The 26,019-nt window shown below is 41.5% G+C and overlaps 2 protein-coding genes across 10 annotated transcripts; both read right to left on the reverse strand.

The window, feature by feature from the left end:
* Nucleotides 1-513: 513 nt before the first annotated feature.
* LOC114557254 (ataxin-1) lies at nt 514-18,264 on the reverse strand. 9 transcript variants are annotated; one of them, XM_028580640.1, is made up of 4 exons: nt 17,996-18,264; nt 11,183-11,318; nt 4,394-6,465; nt 514-3,119 (listed from the first exon to the last, which is right to left on the reverse strand). In XM_028580640.1, exons 3-4 carry the CDS (start codon nt 6,188-6,190, stop codon nt 2,424-2,426), a joined length of 2,493 nt encoding a protein of 830 aa, XP_028436441.1. In that variant the 5' UTR covers nt 6,191-6,465; nt 11,183-11,318; nt 17,996-18,264; the 3' UTR covers nt 514-2,423. The 9 variants fall into 9 exon arrangements, 6 of the variants coding, with proteins under 6 accessions (XP_028436441.1, XP_028436446.1, XP_028436442.1 ...); XM_028580645.1 differs by lacking the exon at nt 17,996-18,264 and adding an exon at nt 12,708-13,165; XM_028580641.1 differs by lacking the exon at nt 17,996-18,264 and adding an exon at nt 12,626-13,165.
* Nucleotides 18,265-23,020: 4,756 nt separating this feature from the next.
* Nucleotides 23,021-26,019, reverse strand: fam8a1b (family with sequence similarity 8 member A1b). The gene is made up of 5 exons (XM_028580205.1): nt 25,512-26,019; nt 25,127-25,247; nt 24,879-25,002; nt 23,977-24,116; nt 23,021-23,879 (listed from the first exon to the last, which is right to left on the reverse strand). Exons 1-5 carry the CDS (start codon nt 25,999-26,001, stop codon nt 23,735-23,737), a joined length of 1,020 nt encoding a protein of 339 aa, XP_028436006.1. The 5' UTR covers nt 26,002-26,019; the 3' UTR covers nt 23,021-23,734.

Genomic DNA, 26,019 nt, shown 5'->3' on the forward strand with positions numbered 1-26,019 from the left:
GAAGGAGGCGCAGTGGCACATACAGTACATAGGCTACATAAGGGTTAGAATATCTATACACACACACTGTACACTCTCTAGGATACAATTTACTGAACATGATCAACTCTCTCTTTCGTTTTCTGTATAATAGTTCTATCAGTCATCAAAAATAAAGTTGAGATAGTTTGCCCGAGTTGTGTTTACATTCCCTGCCCTGGTATATAATGTTTTCTTTCAATGATAAACCTGTAGGACAGATGAAAAACAGTCAGTTGATTTTTTTCATTATCTCTAACAGCTGAGGAACAGGGACACCACGACCACCACACTCCTGCTGGATGCTTCATCAAAGTGCTGCTGCTCAGAACATACATACACATGACTGTGGACATGCTGTCTCAGGCACACACACACACACACACACACACACACACACACACACACACACACACACACACACACACACACACACACACACACACACACACACACACACACACACACACACACACACACACACACACACACACACACACACACACACACACACACACACACACAGTTCCTGAGTATGAACTGTAGGATATTTATTTTGTCTCTACTCTAAGAAAGAAATCACATGTACACTGATCTAAGCTGTTTTAATCAAAACAACCATACTCTGATATAACAGGTATGGACTTAAGAAAGTCATACCATCATTGAAGAAAATCCGTAAAAACCATGTGCTGCAGTGAACTAGGTACATATATATCTAAGGCCATAGTTTCTGTAAAGAAAGCAAGATAGGTCAATAGAATGGGAAGGTACCATTTTTTTTATAATACGTAAATAGCATGCCATGTTTATTTTTTTATTTTATGGTGTGTTTGCATTTAAAGTCGATTTAATCAATATTTGTTTATTAACAATACCTCAGATAGTTATGTGTAATGTGAAAGGGAGAGATTACCAGACTCTGCAGTTCCTTTTAGCTCTAAAAAGCTATTTAGCCTCCTTCCACTCATTGTTTTGGTTTTACGGACTGCAACATTCTCTCACTGCTCTCATCAGGGTCAATATTTTAGGTGCAGCAGGTAGTTTTCAGTGAAAAAGCTCTGATAAACCCATTCTAAACTACCTGCACAGCACCAAACGGCAGACAGACAAAGAAAGCATCTAGCTGGTGATTGTGATGAAGAATTTAGGAACTTAAGGGCCAGAGATTTCTCTCAGTAGCTGGTCAAGAGCAAAACACAGCAAAAAGTAGGGTGAACTGGACTTACATTCAACAGACCGCCTGAAACATTACTCCAAATAAATAATGACCTGTGCTGCTGGATGTATACGCAATTGTTTTGCAAAAGTTTGCCATATCAAACTTAGTTTTCTTTGCTGCACTGTCCCCAAGTGACCAAAAAATTCAATTAAGTTAGCCAAGTTAGCCAACTACAGTATGGTTTATTTTGTACATATTTGTAATATTGCACATAGCAGGGCTAAATACAGGCATTCATTTGTGACACATGCTGTCTTTTAAAGGAATTATGAGATTTATAAACTAAGGAAAATTTGAGGAACTTGATCAGAGAAATGCACCCATGTGCAACTGCTGTCACCCATACATTGCAAGAGCAAAGATATCAAATTCTACTTTGATTGAGGACTAATTCAGTGATTTACATTCAGGCCTTTTTAAGATTGATATTTGCAGCTTGTATTGACGACTGAGCTCACAGCTCACAGCTACAGCCACACAAACCCACCTTAATTCTGTGCGTCTGACACTTACACAGAAAAACACACACATACCAACACACGCGCGCACATACAAGTAGAGACAAGTGGCACAAGGCCACCTGCGGCAGAGCAAACATCAGCAATGATATGAAAATGAAAATAATTATTAATATAATAAAACTCAAAACCTCATCAGATATACAAGGCAGCAGAGATCACAGCCATGATGATTAAGCATTGTCATTGAAACTCCAAAGGTCTCTCTTTGACTCCAACCACTCATAAACTCACACTACAAACCAAATACACAGTAAAACAAATGGGATGAGAGTCACAAATAGATACCCACTTTATACACGCTGAGATTGGGGTCTGTGCTTGTTCATGTGATAAGAGGAATGTTCGACAGGTTTAAGCCACGTTACACACGGAGATCCATCTTATGATATGTGACACGCAGGTGAAATGTCTCTCAGGTGTGACTGCCATTCACACTCAACATTCACGCTGCATTCATTTTTGCTTTCAGCATTGATTGCACTGATCTCGTGATACCACTTATGAAGGTGCTCTACTGTACTTCATCGTAGATATCAGACTTGTGTGAAAGAAAAACAAACATGTAAATACTGTATAAACTCAGCCTATATTACAGTAGTCTGGATAGAGAGGAAAGATAAACACAAAGCAAACCACAGGTAATCAAAATTCCTTAAGTTCTCTCAACAGTCTATTCTTTTGTTCAAGCACCTTTCACTCCCAGTACTAGAGTGGCCCTCTATGCTGATTTTAACCTCCTGAGGGATGAAGGAGGGTTTGGGCAGAGTCAGAGGAGGCTCCTCCTCAGCTCTCTCAGTCTGGTCTCGCTCTGGAGCTGACCAGCGTCTCTTGCGGACTGAGGGTCTCTCTGGATCACCACATTGCATTTTGGTAAGAGCAGGCATGTCTGTTTTCACTGATTCCTGTCTCAATTCTCCAGTTGCAGAAACTGCCAGCATTGGCCCAGCTCCGTAGATGCCCTCCCCTGGTCCTGGAACTAGTCCCAATCCTGGTGGTAGCTCTAGTCCTGGTCCTGGCCCAGTAACCTGCTCCCTCTGCAGCCTGTCTGCACTGGAAGCCTTCATGAGGAGCCCACTGTTTTTGCCTGCAGCGTTTTGACTCATACTGTTTCTTACAGTGGCATCCACATTGTGACAGGAGTCAGAGAGGTGACCAGTCTTCAGCTTGGTCCCTAAAGCCTGGCTGTCTGTTACTGAAGTGGTCCTCAAGCTGCGGAGGGTCAGCGACACGCATACATCACCCACACACAGCTTAGCGCACGACAGCTCAAACAGCTGGGTGGTCCTGTCTGGGCAGCAGGATGACCAGCCCTGGCCAAATACAAAGAAGGGGTACTCCACCAGCACCTCCACACACACCTGGAGATGAGCATGTGCACAACAGACACAGTTAGCTTTTGGCTAGATACAGACTGAAATATCTGTGGAGGATAGTTATAAAAGAAACACATCTGTTTAAAGCCACTAAATTTGCATGGGATTATGCTTCCTGGAAATTATTCTGTTGGCATACGTTTTTGTTTCAATCAATCAATTTTTATTATTTTAAAATTGTTAAAGCAAATTGTAGAACAACAACGCGGCTTAGGCCCTTTTTTACAGAAGACAGAATGATGGCTGAATTCCATCCAGCTGCTTCAGATTTAAGGTCCTGGTATTGTACTTAATGGAATTGAGCCATTGTTAATGTTACTATTTACACATGTGCTTTTCCTGCTTTGGCAAGTCAAAATGTGTGCTGTGAAAAGGGTCTATTGGTGCAGTCTATTTTAGAGCCAGACCAATATATTGGCACAGCTAATAAAATGTAACGCAGACATATCAGTATTACAGTTTCAATCAATAACAAGAAATTGCAGTACAGAAATACCAAACATATGTTTGAGGTCATTTTCAATGTCACCATTTGTCCATCGGGGAGCACAAAGAAATGTATTCTTCATTAAAAATAACCTTATGGGTACCCTGGTAGCTAACCTGGTTGAGTGTGTGCCCCATGTACAGCGGCCCGGGTTCGAGTCCAAAACTTGTATTTACATTTTCCCACTCAAACTGAGTCTCTTTAATAACCAAATACAACGGATCCTCATCAAAAATGTCTGTAAAAGTAGTCCTTTACAGTCATGGGGGCTGTTACACTGCTGGCTTTATTGATATCTAAGAGTAATAGCTTTTGGCCTTTCAAAAGCCAAGGTTTGCATAATTAAATTAATAATAATATATTAGTTATATTTTGGCTTCTGGTACACAAGCACAAGCAGTGTTGGTACTGCTGGAGAACAATCAGTAGGTTGGAAAATAATGATATGAAGGCAGAATAGTTCTGCATTAGAGAAGGATTTCATGGGTTTTCATTTAGCAGCTGAGGGCTTAATTGATTACCATGGTGAGCAAGAGGGGAGCTCAAACGTGCTTATCACTAGGGGATCCTTTCATACATTTTCTCATTATTTTCATTACATTAAGATAGAATATAGAATTCTGAATATTTTTATGTGCATCGCTATCCCCCATAGAGGCTTTTTGACACTATCACTAGGGGGCGCCAAAGACTTTCAAATTCTACACATAATGGCTTAAAAAATTAAACGCATTAATAATCATACAAGAATGATGAATGAAGAATAAGTTACCTGGGCTTTGAGCTCTCCCACAGAAAACTGTATGACCACAGCATTAGGACTCTGTCCACTGTCAATACGCTCAACAGTGCTGGAGTCGATCTTTAGCTCACTGCTAATCTCTGCACTCTGGATGAAGTCCTCCGTCTTGAGGTCTTCTACGCGCTTCAGCTCCCCGTCGGCCAGCTGGATGATGGAGCCTCGCATGAAGAATGGAGGAAGTGCCACAGGGGAAGAGGAAGAGGAGATGGAGTGGGAGGCTTGAATGGAAACAGGGGCGGGACTGGGGACAGGAGCAGGAGTTGGGGAGGGAGCTGCCGCCACTGCAGGAGGTGGGTTTGGGGGCAGGACTGGCATCACTGGTGCCTGTGCGATGGCAGGGGGTGGTTGATTTCCATCTGGTCCAAGTGCCTCACACTTGGACAGGGCTGTGGCCAGATAGGCATGTGGCATGGCGGTGGATATTTGAGGGGTAGTTGTAGCAGTCAGGGCGCTGACAGTACAACTAACCTCAATTTCTGTGCCGTTATTGGTGCCACTGACTGGGATGAAGAGGGACTGGCCACTCGGGATGACCAGGTGCTGAGGCAGTGCTGCATGGTAGCTGACAGCATGCTGATTTGCACTGGTGATATAGCCAATGATAGGTGACTGTGTGGAGGAATAGAGACTGGCAGGCAGCTCCTCGTGGGGTAGAGTGGTCTGGATGACTGTATGAGGAGCAACAGACTTAACCACATCTGAGGAAGAGAGGGAGGTGAAGGAGGAAGATCTGGACACTGGTTTTCCCAAACAGATGCCTCCTTTCTCAGTCTGGATAAAGGAGATTTTATTTGTGCCAGTTTCACGTTCAGCTCCATGGTTGGGCTGGGCCAAGAGCACCAAGGAGGTCTGGAGTCCAGCAGGGTTTTGGCCGTAGTCTGCAGGAAGGAGGATATGTCTGGCCTCATAGCTCTGGACCTGCTGATGGTTCACTTGATGAATGGGAGTTTTAGTCTGTTTGACCAACTCCAATTCCCCATTCAGCACACCCTTAGCATGCCCCTCCGGTTTCTTTCCAGCTGAACCATCTGCATACTGAACTACCAGCTGGGAGGGAGCGAGGGTGAGCGTTTGAGGGAGGACAGTTGTGTTAGGGTGGAGCTGGAGGTGGGCTGTGGGTGAAGTGACAGAGTTCCCGCTGACAGTCAGAGGTGTTCTGCTGTCCAGATGAAAGTACTGGCTGGTGACTTGGGGGGAGCTTGAAAGCGACACAGGAGTCAGTTCTGTGGGAGAGAGGCCTATTTGAAACTGCTGCTCCCCTTTGGTGTTGGGGGAGATGAGGGCAGTGGTGTAGCCATCCAGCTGGGAACGCTGTCCTATGGCAGAGTTGTTAGGTGCAGAGCCAGCATTGGCGGAGATTATGTGAGAGGAGATGTAGCCGGCATAGGGCCCTGAGCTGATGAACTGAACGTTGGGTCCCAGCTGAGCAAACTGGATAGTCCCGGCCTGCTGGGGGAGGGCGGTGGGGTAAACTGTAGGCAGAGAGGTCAGGGGTACCGCAGACAGAGGAGTGGCCGAGGAAGGGACAGAAGTGGAAGGAGAACAGGAGGAAGTGGAGTAGATGGGACATCTCGGGCTCTCTGCATCCCTGGATTTGCAGCGTTCACTTGCTACACTTGCCAGCCATGCTAGGTTCTCTGTGTGGGGACTGTCAGTAATCACTGCAGCTGGAGGTGTGGCTACTACCACTGGCCTCTGCTCCAGAGCCAGGATCTCACGCTTCTTAGGGGGCAGGCATCCATTACTCCGCTCCTGGTTGGATTTCATTGTGCCAGCGTGGTTAAAAATATTCCCAGGTGGGTAATTCTAAATTCTTATGGATCTGTCTTTCTCTCTCGGTTATGTGCAGCGGTCGGACTCTCTGTGTGCTGCGTGGCTCTCTGTGTGTTGCGTGGCTCTGGCTCTCTTTGTGTTCACTGGTAGACAGCTCCAGGTCTCACACCAGAGAAGATGGTGTCACTCCAGCTCACAAAATGAGCTCCGTAGACTTCATGAGGAATCATCTCTGAACGATCCACCTCTTCCACAATGTCGGCAGGAATCTGATGGCAGAGAAAAGCTCAAATCAAATCCTCCGGTAACAGAATATGTAATGTAGAAGTCCAAATCATGCTGTACCGATTTTAGGGCTTTATAGATAAACTTGACTTGAAAACTCAATTAATTCTCATTAGTCTAATTGCACTGCAGAACTAGTTCAGTAAGCACAGCCTATGATTACGAACCATATTCACAAAATGTTCCTGCAGGGTTGCAAATGCAAAACACCAAAATACTTCACTCTTAAAAATGCCCCCACTTTCATATTTGTGGAGGTGTTGTTCTTTGTTTTGCCACAAGGTGGTACATAGTATAACGACTGCAAGTGATTTATATTAGTCTAATGCACTTGAACACAACATAAAATATGACATACAGGAAAGTACTGTCAAATGTTGTGTGTCATCATTTGCATGACATGGAAAAAGCTCTTTCATGTTTTCACCACCAGGAGTTTCCTAAACTGTGACGTTGGTGTGTCTGGGTGTGTGTACGCGCTCATGTGTACAGGGGTTAATGTATGTGCGTTGCTGTTGGCTGTTATCTTGCTCCAGGCTCTAGGGTAAGAAAGCAGAGCAGAGTGAAAGGACAACAGCACACAGTAACAGCCTCAGAGGAGCTTAGGTTTTTGTTTCTGTTTTAACACTCCCTGTCCCGATTTTGTGTTGAGTTGAGTGGGGCTACTGAAAATATAACATCCACCTCCAGACAGGAACTCTGGGTCAGTGGGCACATCAGAAAAATGAAGTGAAAACAATATAGCTGGGTATTTGATTATGGAACATTACAAAAAATGTAAATGGGCCTCACTGAAGTGCTTTAACAATGGCTTTCTGCTGTACCCTGTTTGAGTGGTGTTTCAAAGTTCAAGGGAATACAAGGTGGTCAACAAACAATGAATGAGTAGGCCCTCCTTAGGGCTTGGTTTAGTGAGAGGCAGACTGAAGGCTGAGTTAAATTAGAACTGAAAAAAGCTCTTTTTTTCTCAGCAAGAAATGGGGCGGTCAGTGGAACTCATGACGTATAAAATGTAGGTTATTGAAAGGTAACTGACTATGTCAACAAGCCACAGCAGCAGCTAGCCATTATCAATGTTTGACTGCAGGGCTACCCCAAAATAAAGCCCTGTGTATTGTAGATCAACATGTATGCATGCTCACATAGCTCAAACATGCACACACAAGAAAACAAACAATATGCAGTGCATCCATTAGTTCAACGACAATAACATGCAGCCTTTTGCTTTTACAGTTTCTTTCCAGATTGACTGTTCTTTCCTGCAGGCTTATCTGTGGGTCAATGCACACAACTCTGAGTTGTTCATTAGCCAGAGGCACCACAGAGATGGAGTGTATGACACACACTCACACATCCATCCATTCATTCATTTTCTCCCCCTACAGTACATTCAGAGGTGCCGGGCTATTTGACAGTACTAAATTGTATTTTGATATTACAGAGGAGGTTCACTACAGCAGGCAGCCACAGAGATGTTACATAAAGACAGAGGGGGGGGAGAACCCACAGAAGGCGACCTTGGTCAGTTTCTATTTAGGTGCATCTACCTCTAATGCTGGCTTTGACAAGGTCACTGCATCCAAAAGCAGCGAAGCCCTGACTAATTCATCTAACCATACAGCCTGTTAGATCCACCAGATGTAACAAAGGGGGAGAGCAGCAGAGCTGGCGAGAAACAGAAAACAAAAGAGGAGAGTGAGGGGGAGAAGAGGGAGAAAGGCAATGTAAGATGACAGAATTGTGTAGAAGGAGGAAAGGGAGTAAAAGGTGAGTGTGTGTGAGTGAGTGTGTGTGTGTGTGTGTGTGTGGGGGGGGTTAAGATTATAGGTCCTATAAGATTATAGGAATGAGAAAGATGGAGAGAGAATGGGGAATGAGGAGAAGACAGAGTGCTGCTTCTCCTGACCCACATTGAGCAGTGCCTGCAGCATCAGAGCGCCATAGCCCCCGCCTCGCTGAGAGATTCCCGATCAGCAACACAGCCGCCGCTACAGCCGCCGCTACACTGTGCAGCATTGCTCAGTGGCAACAACCCCACCTCAGCAACACCGTGTCAACACTGTAATGATATCACATCTGAAGCAGAAGTACCTCCTATGATTATGGCAGCATTGGAAGACAATGCCAGCATGACCGGATATCCAAACACCACAAAAGCACACCGTTACTGTCAACAGACCACAGATACAACGGGATGCTCTTAGAGAAGGTGTCTTTCCTTTCCTCATATGACCTGAACACAACACTCTTTGCACATGGTCACACGCAGCGCAGCAGCCAAAAGCCTCCCTAGATGTTCCAGCATCAGCCTATTATTAGAACACTGACACCAACAAACATACGGCCTATGCGATACTATGGAAAACAAAGGCGAGCTTTCAAGACATCACACCAAGCCAGACAGCACGGGAACCCTGAGTCAGTCCCCTGGCCCAGGACTGTCACCTCTGAGACATGTATGGAGGGATGACAACAGAGAGTGAGGGGGGACAGGACGCTCTCTGTTCCGCTTATCACACTGATGCTTTTCAGCTCAGACAGAGTGATTGAGCCAGCCTCGCATGTGATCCTCTTTCATACTCCCACATAAAAATCTGGACAAACCAGAGGAAAAGGTTTGTGTGGCAGCATTTGTCTGCCGTCACTGTGTGCGCAGGAGGGCAGATGAGATGTTTTCATTCAAACTCCTCTCTGTTGTCTCAAAGTGAGAGGCCCCCCAGCAGAGTTACATCTCCTCTCTTACGCAGCAGTCGCCAGCTCCTCCAGTCCCCCGCCTTTACTCCTTCCGCCTGAGCCCTGAGTCTTCTCTCATGTTCCCAGACCCACTATTTACTCCTTGCATTGATCCATGGCTTCATAGCAATAACATCCCTCTGCAGCAGTATGATGCAGCGACGCGATAGAAAGGCAACACAATTATTTTGTGACAAAAGATGCAAAAGATGAATGCAAAAAGCTAATACACTGACCCTGGGGTGATAAACCTGTTGTCAATACTGCTATTACATCATGTTTCACCTGCTAGACCAGTCATAGATACACAGTAAATACCCTGTACAGCAAATGGCTATATATAGAAAACAAAAACATCATTATCAATCTGAGCTCTGGCATGAAACAGAGGGGGAGGTACTGTGGAAGACAATATGTCCGTGCACGTACGTGTGATTTTGCTGCATATAAATAGGACCTCCCCTCAACCTCCTTACAAACATAGCTGCTTTAACAGAGCAGATCAATCCAAGGTATTGCTTTTTCTAATACCCAAAAGAGCCATTTTACTGCCCCTTCTCTGTACAACAGTGGTGCCTGTGCCTTTAAGAGGCGGACTGACAGTGTAGCAGACTAAAGCAGACAGTAAGAACAGGCAGTGGGTTCAGGCTGTTTGTCTTCACAATGACTCCAGAGTTCTGCATCACTGCCTGACACACACCGATCATACAGTATACAAGCAGAGCGGGCATCCCTCTCAGCGATTACAACTACAACCAAACAGGGTAAATGCTGTTGAATCACACAACTGTGAGTCTGAACAAATGCAGTGACTGTAGCCTCTGGGGGGCTTTAGAATGACAGTGAGAGCGCAAGAGTGTAGTAGCAGGGCAGAAAATACTACTATGCCACAAATCAAGAGGAAAAGACAATTCCCCCCCCCACTCCTCCCCCCTCTGGTTAGAGTACTAAGAATAGCTCACCAGTCTCTCCACAGCCACTGCTTGCAGAGCATGTCCAAGGATTATTCCTGCCTCTCTGTGTATGTGTGTCTGTGTGCATATATGTGTGTTGGAGACGTGTTTCCTAGGACTCCTCTTCCTGAGTCTCTCCTTTGTGCCGCTCTGCCCTCTCCTGGAGCCTGGTGCTGTAGCTGCTCCAGATCTGCCTTCCTCTTTGGACTCTCCGGTTTGGAGGCTACCCTTCCCCGGCAACGGGCTGCTGACAGTAAAGGAAGTTCCCCACAGCTGAAGCTAACACCAAGTCCTGCGTTCAAGGCTGCTCCAACGCGTGTTATGCAAGGCCACCAGACCGCCAGCTCCCTCTCTGCCTGGCTGCTTCTCTCTCCCTCTGTGTTTTTGCCTCTCTTCCTTTCCCTCTCTACCTCCCTCCCTCCCTCCCTCCTCTTTCTTTCTCTCTCTCTCTCAGTACTCCACTGACACAGCTCCTCCCCCAGCCAGCCTCATCAGCCGGATCAGGTATTCATTCAAAAAAACACACTCCACTTGGCTTAGCGCCCAGACTACGCTCACACAGAGAAGGACGGAGGGGGAGGGAGCAACAGACGGAGGGTGAGGGAGGAAGAGAGAGGGCTGGAGATTCAGAAAGCGTTTTCTCAGACGGACATACTGCATGACTGCATGTTGGATATTTACATTGGCATATAAATGCAGAGATACTAACACATATGCACGCACACAAACCGACAGAGGATTAAATTGTTCAGTGTGTTAGCACGTCAAAGCTGTTTTAATGCACTGCTTCCTTCTTGTTCATTTTCATATGCATTTTGCAGACGAATCTCTTCCTAATCTGCCCTGTGAGCTGCTCTACAATTAAGAGTCTCAACCTTTATTCAGCTGCAAAGTGACTCAGAGTAACCTGCCACCCCATCCCCATCTCTTCCCCAGAGATATTTTCCTCAGTGCAGGCAGGCAGCGCTGATAAACCCCCCGCCCAACCACTTGGCAGCACTGGGGCCCTTCTCACCCGAAGGCCTCTTCCTTATCCTGTACAGCACACAGCAGAGAGAGCCAGGCTGCAGTGACTTCACCACCAGGCCAGCTAGCTATCTGCTCCTCTGCAGGCGAGACAAGCAGGGTGTCCCCTCCACCTAGACTGCAGACTGGGGAAAACACAGAGAATGCAGCAAATCACACAATGCTGCTACAACAACAACAACAACAACGACAGGCCTAGTGAATAGTATTGCACCCACAAATGCTCTTGGGTGGGGGCTTCCTAAACTTTCTCATGGATGCATCCAACAACAAAAGGTGTAATAGCTACAGGGAATGTTGTGCAGTAGCGACTTAACTGCATATAGAAATTATTCCTTGAATTATAAACAATCCAACCACTTAATTTAAGTATAATTTGGAGAATGCCTTTCTTTAACCCTCAACCCATTTGGCCCAAACACACACACACACACACACACACACACACACACAATGTCAGCCAAGTGAGTTGAAATAAGGTTTCCTGTGAGAATTCACCAATACAGCTGGAGTCGCATGGAGCAAAAAATGCTCAATGCGAATGCAAAGAAGGTAACAATCTTGAAACTTTATACTAGGTATTTCTTTAAAGTTACTATATGTAACTGAATGTTTCTGAAACTGTAATTTTTCATCTAATAATCATAAATGACCTGTACCCACAAACGAGACTAACAGTGAATAGAACGCTATTTTTATATAGTTTTTATTAATGCCTTTGGGGTCCGATTTTTCCAGTGAAGTCACAAAATGATTCAGCAAGTAGAAAGGCTCTTTAGTAACACATTCTGACGGGTCACAGACTTTTTTGAAACACAGATGTTGTTCAGATACTGCTGAATACTATTGGATGCTGTTTATTGTGGTCTGACCTGACATAGGGGTTTTGCAGGCCTAGTTATGTACTCTTTTACTCTGAGCACACACACAACAAAGTGTTACATTCCTCAGTGTGGTGCGCACACACACAGTAATGAGAGGGAGTGCTCCAAACCATAACATCTATGTCATCTTATAAACATTAACTACTGAAAGCTGATGATCCTCTGAGTAGTAGTAGTCATAGTATTAGTAGTAGTAGTAACTTTAGTAGTAAAAGTGGGGGTAAAGTAATAATAGTCATGGTTATAGCACTTGAAGCAGTAGCACTCTCTTTCGCCATCAACAAATCAACATTGCATTGTGCTTACAGTCCTCCATTTTTAAACACTCTAGATGCTTCTATGCACTGCCTCTCAGTGTTCTCTGTTACTCATACACAGTAGCCTTCAGCAGAAAACACAATGAAAACGCAAGTGGGCTCCAGTTCCTGCAGGTTACAACACTGCATGACCTTTACTGCAAAGCAAAACACAAATTCCAATTTAAGTTCTGGGTGAACCTTTTCAACCACAATCTCCTCACAATAAGCTGAATAGATGAATCCCATTACCTTGAAACTGTTGAGTGTCCGGCAAACCATTATCCAAGCATCATTGCCCACATTTTGTTCTGCATCCTCACCATACACTTACCGGGGCTAAGTGAGCCTCCTCCAATGCAGCAGACATGTCCAGACATGTAACAACACTGATCCTCATAGATAGAAACAGGAAAGCACAGTTAACTTATTATAATGGCCTTTTTTACACACAGCACAATATGGAAAATGGCAAGCTGTTTTCCATGGTGTGCTACTGTTTGAATAAATGAACTTATTCCAAAATGTTCAAAACATTTCCAGGAACAACTTTTTACAATTAGCAACAATATTGCAGTTTGGGTTAGACGTTAGATTTGGTGGTAGTTTTAGATATACATTAAACAGCGGTGGAAGAAGTAGGCTACTCACTTTTTCAAACTGAAGGCAACACTGCTTAATTCATCAGCAAGCTAACTATTGCAATATTAGCTTGCAAGCCATGTTAGCTGTAACATTATACCAATATTATACAGATATAAATCATTGTGAAACACTGCTATCAAGTTTTGTTGACACTTCTTTGATTGTTTTCTGTCTCACTCTGTCTCTCTTTTCTTTTTTGAAAGCCTGGTTTTCCTTTTTTAATGGCATAATTGATTCAAAGTTCACATAAAACTATGCACTACCACTAGCAAGTGGACTAAACCATGTGCAACTTTTTAGAATGGGGAAGAGCCCATAAAAAAAGCTCTTTCTGGTTTTAAAAAACTTGAAATACTATGTCAAACTATGTATTAGCCCAACAGTAAATACCTATTTACTGTTCTATTCTTGTATTACTATAATGCAAAAAAAAGAAGTCAAATTTGCAAATAGAACAAACTTTTTATATCAGGCTTTTTGAGGGTCTTACCCATGTTGGGGCCATAGTAAGTCCCACTATTCCCCTGACTAGTAGCAAAGATCTGTGTCTATACTAAACCGTCTCTGCTAGTAATATACCACAGAAGAAAAATAAAAAAGTAAGTTTTGGCGCAAAGCTCAGTATGTGAGAGCAGCCAATGGGAAATACTATGCATTAGTAATAAAGACAATGGAAAGTGGAGTGTGGGTGGTTGGATTTAGAGGGCATCTGGTATCAGAGTGGGAGGTAAATAACCCTGGCTCGGTCCTGTCTGAGAGTAGACCTGTCTCTGCTGTGGCGCGCTCCAGTTTGGAGGAAACAACATGCACACTCCACACTATGTGGGGAGAATGTGAAAGCGCTTGCTGCCATGGCAACAAGGCAGCTCCACAGTCTCCAGTCCCCATTAAGAAAGATGGGTGGCAACGTGGCTGTAGCTCAATGGTGGTGTAGCATGACATGCTGAAAGAGCCTATTGAAAGCCAGTGAATTCAGCAGTTAATGAAAAGAGCAAAGGGACAGCAAATCCACCAGGCAGGTGTTACTGACCTCACCTCTCTATTTGGGTGTACACACTTGTGAAAGGTGTGTAGATGTTACATCTACTCAGATTCACTATTTTGATCCGTACACTATGGGCTTAAAATCTATTGCTGTAATTACAAGCAACTGTTGAGTGCTGCCAGTGATTTCTGTTCAAAATGACCTTGAACAGATGAATTAAATGTCTAAAGATGAAATAAATGATGTGGGCAATGATTTTAAACTCTGAAAACCAACAGATGTTGTCCTGTTTTTTTTTTTAAATAAGCTAAAGAAAACAGTGTCGTATTCATTTTAGGGTAATTGTAAGGTCAAGGTCCTTTATTCATAGAGTCCAGAAAGGGTTATCTATGTACGCCTATGAAAATGTGCTGTGGCATAATCTATTTCTGTCAACTATATGATGTATATGTATATGATGTGTTATTTCACATCAGAAGTGCCATGTTTGGAAATGTTTTGTTTATTCAGGGTCTGAATGTTTTCCTTAATACAATACAGTACAATTTGATTCATAGTTGAGGCAGTTGTTGATGTGAGGGAGTACATCAACCTGTTACATCAAAAAGGATTACTATTGCCACTTTGTACAGACATCTTACAAACAAATGTAGGCTGATCTGTCAGCCAAAACAGACTTATTTTTTCTGTCCTCAGAATGTTATATACTGTATATTTATGTTACTAGGATAACATATTCCACCAAACAGATCATTTGAAAGTCGTGCTTCTCAGTCAAATGATTGTGGTTTTACTGAAAGACGACCTTAAACTGAGTTCTTTAACTCTGTTACATGGATATACTGTGCATGTGGTGAAAGCCAAATTCAGCAGAACAAAACAGATTTCATCCTGAGTCAAGTGCCAAGACTCTTTTCATTCAGCTGAAAATAGCAAGCCACTGCTTACGCACATCTCCAGAACAGAGTTTAGGCAACTAAAGGATTGGGTGGGAGTGATTTGTGGAGGAGGAATACAAGCCATTGAAGGAACACAGTAGAGTTTGTTCAAACACATGAACCAAATCAATCAAAAAAACACCAAATGGTGAACAAAACACTGAGCACAATGTGCAGCCAGGAAGCAAAGTTACTGTTGATTTTTAGTTTCCAAAGATGTCCACTAGAAATTTGTTGGGTGGTTTAACAGAAAGACAAATGAGCCAAGAAAAGTCCCTTAATAACATTATCTGTTAGTTTTTTATAACACTGTGTCATTATAGCGTACAAGTTACAAGTAAACAACATGGCTCAATAGCATCATTGAAATGACCTCAATGACCTCAGTGAGCTCAGTGAAAGTCTGCCCACTCCTCGTACTGTGGTGAAGGTCAATACCAGACTCACACAACAGAGGGCAGTGTATAGACTTCTTTACCTGCAGTTGAGAGTTGGATAGATCCTCATTGATCTGTAATGCCAAGATATATGTTTATCTCAGCATTATGTTAATGAAAGCGAACTAAAACTTAGCTATGGGTAATCCCTTTCACATTTCATTTCATTTATTTCCAACACATTCTACTGTTATCCCAAATTAGTTGACTTTACTAGAAATTTGCGTGGAAACCCGTTGCCTAAAACCGTCTTAAGTTTTGACACAAGGTGAAACTTAACAGGTCATATTGTATTAACACAGAGCTGTAAGTTGATGCAGTCGACAAATCAAGTTTACATTAGTAGTCATTACTAAAAATCATTAGCCTTAAAAGACTTAAATTATATTTTTTCTGGAGGACGTCTAAAATAAGCATGTTACCCAGATAGCAAACAGTCATTGAAACTATGTTAAATCAACATTCCGTTGTCAACATTAAGTCATTGAAACAACATCAAATTCTGATGTTGATTCAACATCATTTTGCACCCTGTTTTTGAAACAACGTTGAAATCCTGTCCATAGATCAACGGAATTTCAATTATCAGGAATATTGAAACAATGTTGAAATTTCAACTGAACTAAGGATCAACGTGATTTCAATGGAATTTCAATAATTATTAAGCCATAGAAAAGTATTGCTAGGCATACGAAAATGTAATGCCCTAAATTAAATAGCCTATAATGAATATCCTGCTTTATCTACAGCCAGGATGTTAAAAAGTGATGTAACATTTGAAAGCTTGTATGCCTATAGCCTAGCCTAAAACACTGACCACACCACATTGTTTAAGGTAAAAACAAATTCATTTTATTAGCCTCTTATTTCAATATTTGTCCTCTTTAGCATAGTTACAGTTCATGGTCCTCTGACGCCTGACTGGTTTGTCGTCCAGTCCATCCTGCCCGGTCTGATGCATAGCGCAGCAACTGTTGCACAGCCTGGGCTAAAGTAAATCGGGTGACGGCGGCTGTCCCCATCTGCTGTGTAAGAGCATCTAAAACAGAAAATACAAGCACAATGCAAAAAAAATTTGCCTTTAAGTTAAACAGAACACCCACACATACACACTTGGAAACAAATTCACTAAGCCTAGTATTTTTCAATGATCGGATATAAGGCAATTTGTCCAGTGTTGTAGGCTAGCCTATCATGTTTTCCCTACATTCAAATCACTTTTCAAAATTGAAGGTTACCTTTTTACTTGCTTCAGTCCCCCCGGCAGGTGATCTCTTTTCTTCCCTCTCCGCCTGGCATTTTCCTCTCTACAAACACATTCCAACACAATTAGAGCAACACATACTGTCACATTCTTGCCAAACATCAGTTAAAAATGAATTTTTAGGCTAAGGTTAGCGCTAGCTAACGTTAGCTAGCATTAGCTAACATGACCAAATTCTAAAAGTTGTCCTCAGCAAATTCCAAAAGCTATAAGGCAACTACAAATGGAAATTCAGTCATATCCAATAATTTCCTTGCCAAAACATTTCCAACTTCATCTGTACCATATTCTAAGACTGTTACTGCTAGCTAACGCTAGCTAATGTTAGCTAACGCTAGCTAATGTTAGCTAACGCTAGCTAATGTTAGCTAACGCTAGCTAATGTTAGCTAACGCTAGCTAATTTTAGCTAACGCTAGCGAATGTTAGCTAACGCTAGCTAACGCTAGCTAACATTAGCTATTTTTAAAAGTTGTCTGATGCAGAATCCAAAACCATGATGGACACTAACCATCATGTTAACAAGTAACAGTATTTGATTTAGTACAATTCATTCATATCGAACATTACATATTAAGCAAGCTTACTTTATCGTATTCGCCCCAAGAGTCCAGAAATGAGATGTGTCCGGTGCAGTACGTTGGTCTACCACCCGATGATCTCCCAGTCAACCAAAAATCAATGGCTTTTCAATCATATTTCCCAGTCAACTATATATCAATGCTTTTTCAATCATATTTCCTGGTCAACTATATATCAATGCATTTTCAATCATATTTCCCGGTCAACTATATCAATGCTTTTTCAATCATATTTCCCGGTCAACTATATATCAATGCATTTTCAATCATATTTCCCGGTCAACTATATATCAATGCATTTTCAATCATATTTCCCGGTCAACTATGTATCAATGCATTTTCAATCATATTTCCCAGTCAATTATATTTCGATGGCTTTTCAACACATTGGCAATATCGCCCGGTAAACCAAATATCAATGCTTAATCAATCTTAAAGATAACTACAGATCAATGTTGTTCCAATGTTGTTGCCATCAACATTAATAACGTCAGGTTTCATCGATATTGTAATGGTGATTCAACATTTATTTTGCATTGAAATTTCAATATCAACCATAATGATTCCGATGGAAAATCAATATTTATTCAATGTTGGGTTGCTGTCTGGGAAAAGCTTTAGTGCATAACTTTTTTATATTAATGGACGTCCGTTACATTTGAATGAGTTGCTACAAAACTAATCAAGACTATCAGCTCCACAACTCTCTCTGTATTTCTCAGTATGGCTATGTTCAGAAACTGGTGACATTCGCGCGCAGTGAAGATAATTACCTCTTCTGAAGAGTCCATCATATTTTTTTGTAATCCTTCTGTGTCCTCTTTGGCTACTAGCAAGTGCATGGAGGAGGACGAGTGAGGTTAGTGCGCGATCACAGAAGGCTTGTATCATGTGAATGCGCTGACAGTTCACTTAACATACATGGGTGAGACAGGAACTACGCACTATAGCTTTTGACATGCAAAGAAACACAACAAATTAAGATGAAGCTAACTGACATTATTAAGTAAGTGAGGCATTTTATTACAACCGGAAAACAAAGAGGATATCTTATCTGAGTATATTACTGAGCATCTTGTCTCTGCCCAGAACCCATCAGTCCCCACCCGGGTCTCGATCATGGTGCAACAATAAATGTGGTTAAACATGAACCTAAATAAACCATACACAACTAAAACCCAGATAACATAAATGCACACCGAACACAGTAATAGAACATTATTAAAACACACTTTAATTAACTAGGATGGAAACCGTTCAGAACATAATCTTTTTCCCCATGAGCCTTTGCATCGCTTCAGCGCAGAACAGTTCAAATGACCCGCCCCTACCAAATAGAAACTAAACATCCTTAATTGTCTCTGCTTAATATGACCTGTGCACTGCATACTTAAACTGATTATCACAAACAACTCTAAACTGTGATTTAGTAATGAATATGTTTTTTATAAAACCATGAAAGAATAAGTAGTGACCTCTAAAAGGTTTAATTACAACTAAATCTGGGTTTACAGTGTACCATTATTATCATCATCTGTTTACGGTTTAAGAAATCATAAAATAACGATATACTCATTCAAAACAATTGAGAAGAGAACATCAATACTGAAGTTCATCCAGCTAGGATTCTGTTTCATATAAAAATGTTTTAACTACTTTTTTTCTCCAGTATGATCACATTTACCTACTGCCTTATTTATGTGGTATAAAAAAACTCCGTTGCTGAGATGTTAAAAGCAACTAAATATATATTTTCAATCATAGAACACAGGAAAAAGCAGGTATATTAGATTTAGTTTGGGCTTTTACACCACTAGCCGGAGTAGCCTTCTGTCACTGCAGATTGGTTTTTATCTCGGTTTTCTAGTTTTGCAACTTTTATGTACTGTTTTTACCCCAAAAATACTAATTATATGCCATAATAATTATATATGTACAGTATAACAAATGTCAAACAGTTGAGTTTTGATCAAATAGATAGGTCTTCTGCTTTTGGGGTCTTTTACACCTCTCCATTGGACAAAATGTTAGGACAGATATCTCTTTCAATTCTTTTGCAGTCTCTTTGTCTTCTTTAAAGGTCTTGAGAGTGTTGTGTTGATTATAATGCAGCTGTTGCCAGGCAAATGTATTCAGCACCTCCTTAGTCCAAGTCAGTGGTGAAGTAGAACCACGGCACAGTCTCTCTTGACATGAGGCAGACTGTCAAAAGTTGCCAAGCAGCTTTCGAGATGATAACAGGAGGCAAACATATTTTAGGCCAATTTCTACCCCTCAGTTTCTCTTCAAACATATAAGTGCAGAAAATTAACATCATATATTGTGTGATACCCTGAAGCAACACACTGTAATATGAGAAGGAGAGGGAAGGCTGAATGTGTCTGCAGTAACCAATGCAGTCTCCATGGTTGTCTTGACAACTCAAGCCTCTCGCTGCCTTAAGCAGAAATACTGTATTCAAAAACACAAACACCCAGAAACCTAATGTTATGTCATAGAAAATGGTATGGATGCTGTTCTGCTCCCCCACAGCACACATCATACACACTCAAGGTCTCTCTGTATGCTTCTTCACTCATGCTGAGTTTGTGCTCACCTCATATTCACATCTATTTTTATACCAGGAAAATGAACTCCAGCACAGAATAAACTTTATAGTTGCCTACGCGGTGTAGGCTACTATGAAAAGTTTATTCATAGACTATTTTTTGTCCATTTTCCTAGAATTGAGTTCATTCATAATTTATTCAATTTTAAATGGCAGTACATGGTGCAGTGCTGATAGGATGCCCACATCCAGTTGAAAATGGCTTAGAGACTGTATGAAAATGATCAGGATGAGGGGGGCAGCTGAACGTAATTATTTATGTTTTTTAAAAGCGAGCCTCTCCTTGACTTAGATAAAAACTACAAAAGTATCCTCCCTAATATCTAAAAAATAATGTAATGCTATAACAGCATTAAATTGGTACAACTTGTTTGACCATAAAAATGTAAGGTGCATACATATCTTTTTTTTTTAACATTCAAGATTATTTTTGGTGGGTTTTCTTTTTTATTAGATAGACAGATGAAAGGGGAGAGAGAGGGGATGACACACAGTAAAGGGTGACAAGTTAGACACCCTGTTTTTAAATGAAGAATGACTAACTGAACAGTTATTACCACTGTCTAAAGTGACTAACTGAACCTGGCACAGGTGGCAGCTCAAGCGAAGGCTGAAGGAAATTATAAACCTGGGCTGAGAACATTTTAATAGACCTTCCCCTGCTCTTCCAAAAATTCAAACTACTCTCCCTTCAGCAAAAATAAAAAAAATACATAACCCTCCCTTTTTTCCCACTATCCCACATAGTAACTTATGTTCATTCCCTTATAAATACAAATTAAGTCAATAAGTCAATATTCAACACTGTGCTTAGATCAATTAACATTGCCAGTGTATGTAAATTGAATTGTTAGTCACAAAGGACCAAAAATTGAAAATGCGTGTGGAAATGTGTGCACAAGTGTGTCCCCCATGACATCTCTAGTGTTGGAGCAGGCTTTCACATCCTTCCCCCGTCAACAGGTCAACAGCCCTCTCCATTTAGACAGAACCCAGCCAGCCTGTAATTACTGACTCCATCAGGAATATCAATAGGCACAGACACACTGGGAGAAACAACAACACTGAGCAGCATTTCAGTCCACAGCACCTTTCCACAACTTCAAAGCACCTGGAGCCTACTGCTGTGTGTGTGTGTGTGTGTGTGTGTGTGTGTGTGTGTGTGTGTGTGTGTGTGTGTGTGTGTGTGTGTGTGTGTGTGAAAGAGCATCAGCCAGCTGCCATTTCAGTACTTGTAATGAATGAATAATGACCTTAAAGACAACACAAAACTGTATTATTCACAGAGAATACTTTAGTCCAGACTATTTACCTTATCCCTCTGCCCTGTACGTGGCTCTGTTCAGACACAGACACATGGCTTTCAGAGAAAGCTGTGAGCCCTGCATGCTGCCTGTAGATGACTCCCTTGTTAAAAGGGCCACAAGGGTGGCAGGAACTCTGTATGGCACGTCATGTGGCAGGAAAGAACTAGATTTGTCAAACATGGCATCAAACAACAGACACAAAAAAGGGTGAATTAAACAAAAATGTTTTTGCATTGTGGCGATGAGGATACACTCATCACTTCTCACTCCTCCATGTCTGAGTTCACCTTCTTAGTCTAGCATTTTATATATATATATATAATTTAACAAAAAACAATTTTAGCCATTTGATGGATGAGTCAATGGCAATAGCAGGAATTAATTCATTCCAGTCATCATTAGTGCCACCCTAGGATTCCTATTCATAGACACAAGGATGCTCTTTACTGTGATTTAAATAAAGTATTAGTGTTTTTAACAATAACTGATTATTTGTTAAATTACTACAAGGGCTGTTAGGTTTATTGCAACATTAAGTAGTTTCCCTAAAAAGGTCTGTCATAAATTGTAGTAATAATTGTTTCCTTGAGCTCTTCTAAAACCTTCATCCTGCACTTTCCCTTTTGATACGAGCCAGAGCATATCTATACAAAAATAGATTACAAATAGCCTCAACTCCAAATAGACTCATCAGTATACAGTGCAGTAATGGTGGTGGGTGGTGGGTAGTGTCTACCCACACTTTTCTGTTCCTCGGTAAAGCCCTTCACAACTATGAGTTATATTATTCCATTGCCTACAGTAATGGCATGGTGCATGGCAGCAGCATGTAGAGGGAGGGGAGGGTGGGGGGGGGGTTGCTCTGTAATCTGGGAGTACCATCTGTGGCTGTCAACTGAAGCTGCCACTTAGTGGGCCCAACACAATCATCACGTCAACACTTTGCCAACTATTCGATGACATGCCAGAAAAGTCAAAGGATGGGATTTGGGCATTTTTCAGGGCAGACGCTTGATTGTGATTGACTTTCTGTGATGATAAATGAGAATTACACACAGACAGATATTTAAAATATTATTTGCAGGTAACAGTGTTGTGGGCTATTGCATCAACCCAGGAAGAGTGATGTCTGTATGACCAAAAAATATACAGTAGGTGGAGCCAAATCCCTGTAACTAAGAATGTGATCACTGTGTTCTGTATTTATAATTTAATCTTACAAATTACTGCATGTATGGATTGCAATTATGTTTAATTACAAGGTTAATTTATTGACATATTTGACTTGAAAAACACCTATGCATCATATTTTCTTAAATAAATTAGAGTAGAATACATTCATAAGTTTTTACAGTGGAAAAAGAGTGCCATTTGGACAAAATCTTACACATACTGTGGCATACTAAATGGAAAAACATAAAAATGGGTGGTTAAGGAAAAAACATAGTCTCTTAAGTGGTTTATGCCACCACAAGCTTCCAGAGCAGCTTCAATGCAACTCTGCATGAATTATTCAAGAACACTGGTGAAGTCTAAAAAGTCAGCCCAAAATCTCCCAAATGACTTTGGTTAAGATTTGGTGACTATGAAGGCCACAGGTTATGATTCACATCATTTAGTGTAACTATTCAGTGACCCTTCTGGCCCCGTATGGAAGCATCTGCATTTATTGTGTTTCTCCATATATTTATTTACCCATCAGTGTCTCTAAACTCATATGCACCCATTACATGAGTCAAAAATATAATAGCATGTTAATGAGTCAATGCAACTTAAGTAACCAAACATGAGGCCACTTAGTATCAAAACATTGTGGGAATTATTATATAGCAGAGAAGACAAACTGCTAAAAGACATACATACATCTCAAACATGCAGAGAAATAGTTGTGGTTTCATTTAATCTTTTTAAATGCAAATAACAGCTAATCACATAAAATGTGTCATACATTAAATTTCAGTCACACACATGCTTTCAGAGTAAAATGAAAAGCAATTGTGATCAGGTTAACATTTCCTTTCGATACATTTAAATGTGCCTAAGAACCACAGCATTTCAGCAGCTAAAAGAGCTGATTGTGAGCCCATCACTCCTGCAGTGATGAAGGTCAACAACTCAAAATTGAAAAATCTGAGTATATAACTCTCTTAAGACAAAATCTGAATACAAAGAGATACTGAAGGTATAATCTCATGAATGCATGATGAGCAACTTCAATACTGAGTGATAAGAGACATTCACCCTTAATCTGCAAGATTAGTATTTTAAAGAGGCAAATGTTGTGTTAACGGAATGGTAGCATATACCATAATTATTCTTGTCTTCAAAGGAGACATCAATTTGGCACAGAACAGTTTCTGAAAGCATGTAGCAATTACATGCAGAAATACAGTATGTGTCTGAGACAAACCAAACCGAAGTTGTAGGGAACTGTGATAGTTCATAGTGATGTGCATCAAACTCTCTGCAACCCTCTTAATGCTCCTGCATGTTCTGACAATACCTTAAAGTGTAATGTCTGAGTTCTGCAGGTATTTATAAAACAAAACACATTAGCACTGTGCATCTTCAGTAATAGTGTAGGACTCTCTTCTGGGTCATCTGATCCTGGAGCGTTTGACAACAATTGTACCAGCTACCATATCATACACAGTCCTGTTGTGCTGGAAGAACAGAAGTGTGATGAAGGCTGGGAAAAAGAAGGCAATTGAAAAGTTCTTGTTCAAGGCTCGGACAGTGGATCTGCAGAGGAAGACAGAGACAGTAGTTGCATTACATACAGGAGGATCATGTTTGTTTAGGAAATTTTGAAAGATAACCTTTATAATTAACTACTCACGCAGACAGAGAGACATTAGTTGCTGGCACTACAAGCACCCTGTTAGGCTGAACCAGAATTGATGAGTCACACGTGACAACTCTGAGTCCAACAAGAAACTTCCCTGGAGTGGCTCCTCCTGCTCCCCAAATGCACACAATCTGAAGGGAGAATGGTATAGCAGCTGTCACTTAACTGCAATTTATTTAGATGGCAATTTTCACAAAGTGCTATACAGGGGCATTAAAAAAAATAAAAATAAAAAATACAAGAAAACGCAGACAAGTTAACCAAACGCCTGTCTAAACAGCTGTGTCTCTATCTGCCTTTTAAAAGAATCCACAAAACAACCATAAGCGTGGAGGCTGATTATTCCATAGTTTAGGTGGTACAGACTCATAAACTCAATCCCCTTAAGGCTGGGGCACAGCAAGTTTTAAGTTTATATTTGACCTAAGAGAGTGAAGTAGCTCAGCCACATATGCATGAACCGGTACGTAAGTGTAAGAATTTTAAACTGAATCCTATATGCAACAGGGAGCCGGTGAAGATAGTTAATGGGTAATGCAAGAGTCTATTTGACCTAGTGAGTAGCCTTGCAGCAGCATTCTGGATTGACTGAAGATGATCAAGAGCAAAAATATTAAGTGAAGAGAAAATTGTGTTACAATAGCTATGCAAGATGAGATAAATGCATGTATAAGCATCTCAAGTTCAGCAGTTAAAACTACAGATCTCAGTTTACTAATATTGTAAAAGAAATTAAAACAAATAAAAAGATCTGGTCAGCTGCTTAACATGGTTGTCGAACAAGGACTGATCAAATGTTACCCCTTAATTGCGCAGGTTGGTCACAGTTAATGTTCAGACCACTGTTTATTCTAATCGTACAGCATGCAGAAACCCTTTACACAAGTGCTCACCTCGTAAAAACACACTAATATCCGGTACACGAGTGCAACAAGCATCATTTTCTGTAGCTCCTCCATAGATGTGTCCTCATCTATTTCCTCCACTATGAAATGCATGGCAAACTTGGAAACATCCCTATAAAGCAAAGACAAATATTAATCTAAAGAATGTTTTTTTTTCTTCTTCAATTGAATGGTGAAAAAACTGAGGCCTAATCATTATTTCACCACCACAACTTACATAAATGTAAGAAACTTACTTGATTCCACTCAGATGCATAATACTGATGATTATGGTTGCTTTGATGAAAAACAGTATGAAAAAATCCACCATCTCAGCCAGGAGTCTTTGGAGAGGTGAAGGAATGCTATACTCCCGACCTGGTTAAAAGTAGCAAAAGTTCAAGCAGGTACAGTACACCTTGTTTCAAAATTGATTACTGAACATGTCATTCCACAACCTGTCTCATATGGGTGTATATTGAAGTACTGTGAACCACGGCACATATACTTTCATATAGACCTACGTTAAAAAAACATTTGCTTTTTTTCCACATCTAACGCTGGGGGGTTGTCTGTACTCTGTAACTTCACATGTTGACAACTTGGAGACTAAACGGTCAACTCAAAGCTAGCAACTTTCACCTGGTCTCTGTGCATTTCCGTTTTCCCGCGGCTGCTGTTGCTGCTGAGCGGCCACTGCAGCCCCGCCAGCGGCTTCACCTACCCGGATGCTTTGGGAGACGGCAGGTGGATAAGGCGACAACGGAAGACCAAACGGGCTATTATACCAGTTCTGGGAATTGATATCAAGTGGTACCGTCGACGTCCCACTGGCTGACTGTAAATAAGGTGAGGACATGGCTGACGCTGCCATCCAGCTCTGCCAGTTCACATATCCCGTGTAGTACTGCCACATCCACCCCTGCAGCTTCTCGCAGTATTCCGTTGTGGGGCGGCTTTCACCGGCGTCCTTTTTGCCTTCGACATTGTTCTGGTTGCCAATTCGTTGGGTAACCTCGTCAACGAGTGGTTTAACTGTGGTAGCAAAAGGTTTCTTCTTTTCCTTATCGACTTCCATGTTTGTGTTTTCTTCGTCAGCCATGTTTGATGATGGCGTCACGTAAGACGTCATTCCGGATCATTTCATCTG

This window comes from Perca flavescens, chromosome 6 (assembly GCF_004354835.1).
Source record: "Perca flavescens isolate YP-PL-M2 chromosome 6, PFLA_1.0, whole genome shotgun sequence".
In the NCBI taxonomy this organism is placed as follows: Eukaryota; Metazoa; Chordata; class Actinopteri; order Perciformes; family Percidae; genus Perca; species Perca flavescens.

What these genes read in the sequence shown, in the direction of transcription:
- LOC114557254 (XM_028580647.1), bottom strand. Translation starts at nt 6,190, where the DNA reads ATGAAATCCAACCAGGAGCGGAGTAATGGATGCCTGCCCCCTAAGAAG. An exon ending in TGGGAGAGCTCAAAGCCCAG is followed by an intron (nt 3,120 to 4,393) that starts GTAACTTATTCT and finishes GCTCATCTCCAG; the next exon opens with GTGTGTGTGGAGGTGCTGGT.
- fam8a1b (XM_028580205.1), bottom strand. Translation starts at nt 26,001, where the DNA reads ATGACGTCTTACGTGACGCCATCATCAAACATGGCTGACGAAGAAAAC. An exon ending in ATGCATCTGAGTGGAATCAA is followed by an intron (nt 25,003 to 25,126) that starts GTAAGTTTCTTA and finishes TTTGCTTTATAG; the next exon opens with GGATGTTTCCAAGTTTGCCA. An exon ending in TATTAGTGTGTTTTTACGAG is followed by an intron (nt 24,117 to 24,878) that starts GTGAGCACTTGT and finishes TTCTCCCTTCAG; the next exon opens with ATTGTGTGCATTTGGGGAGC.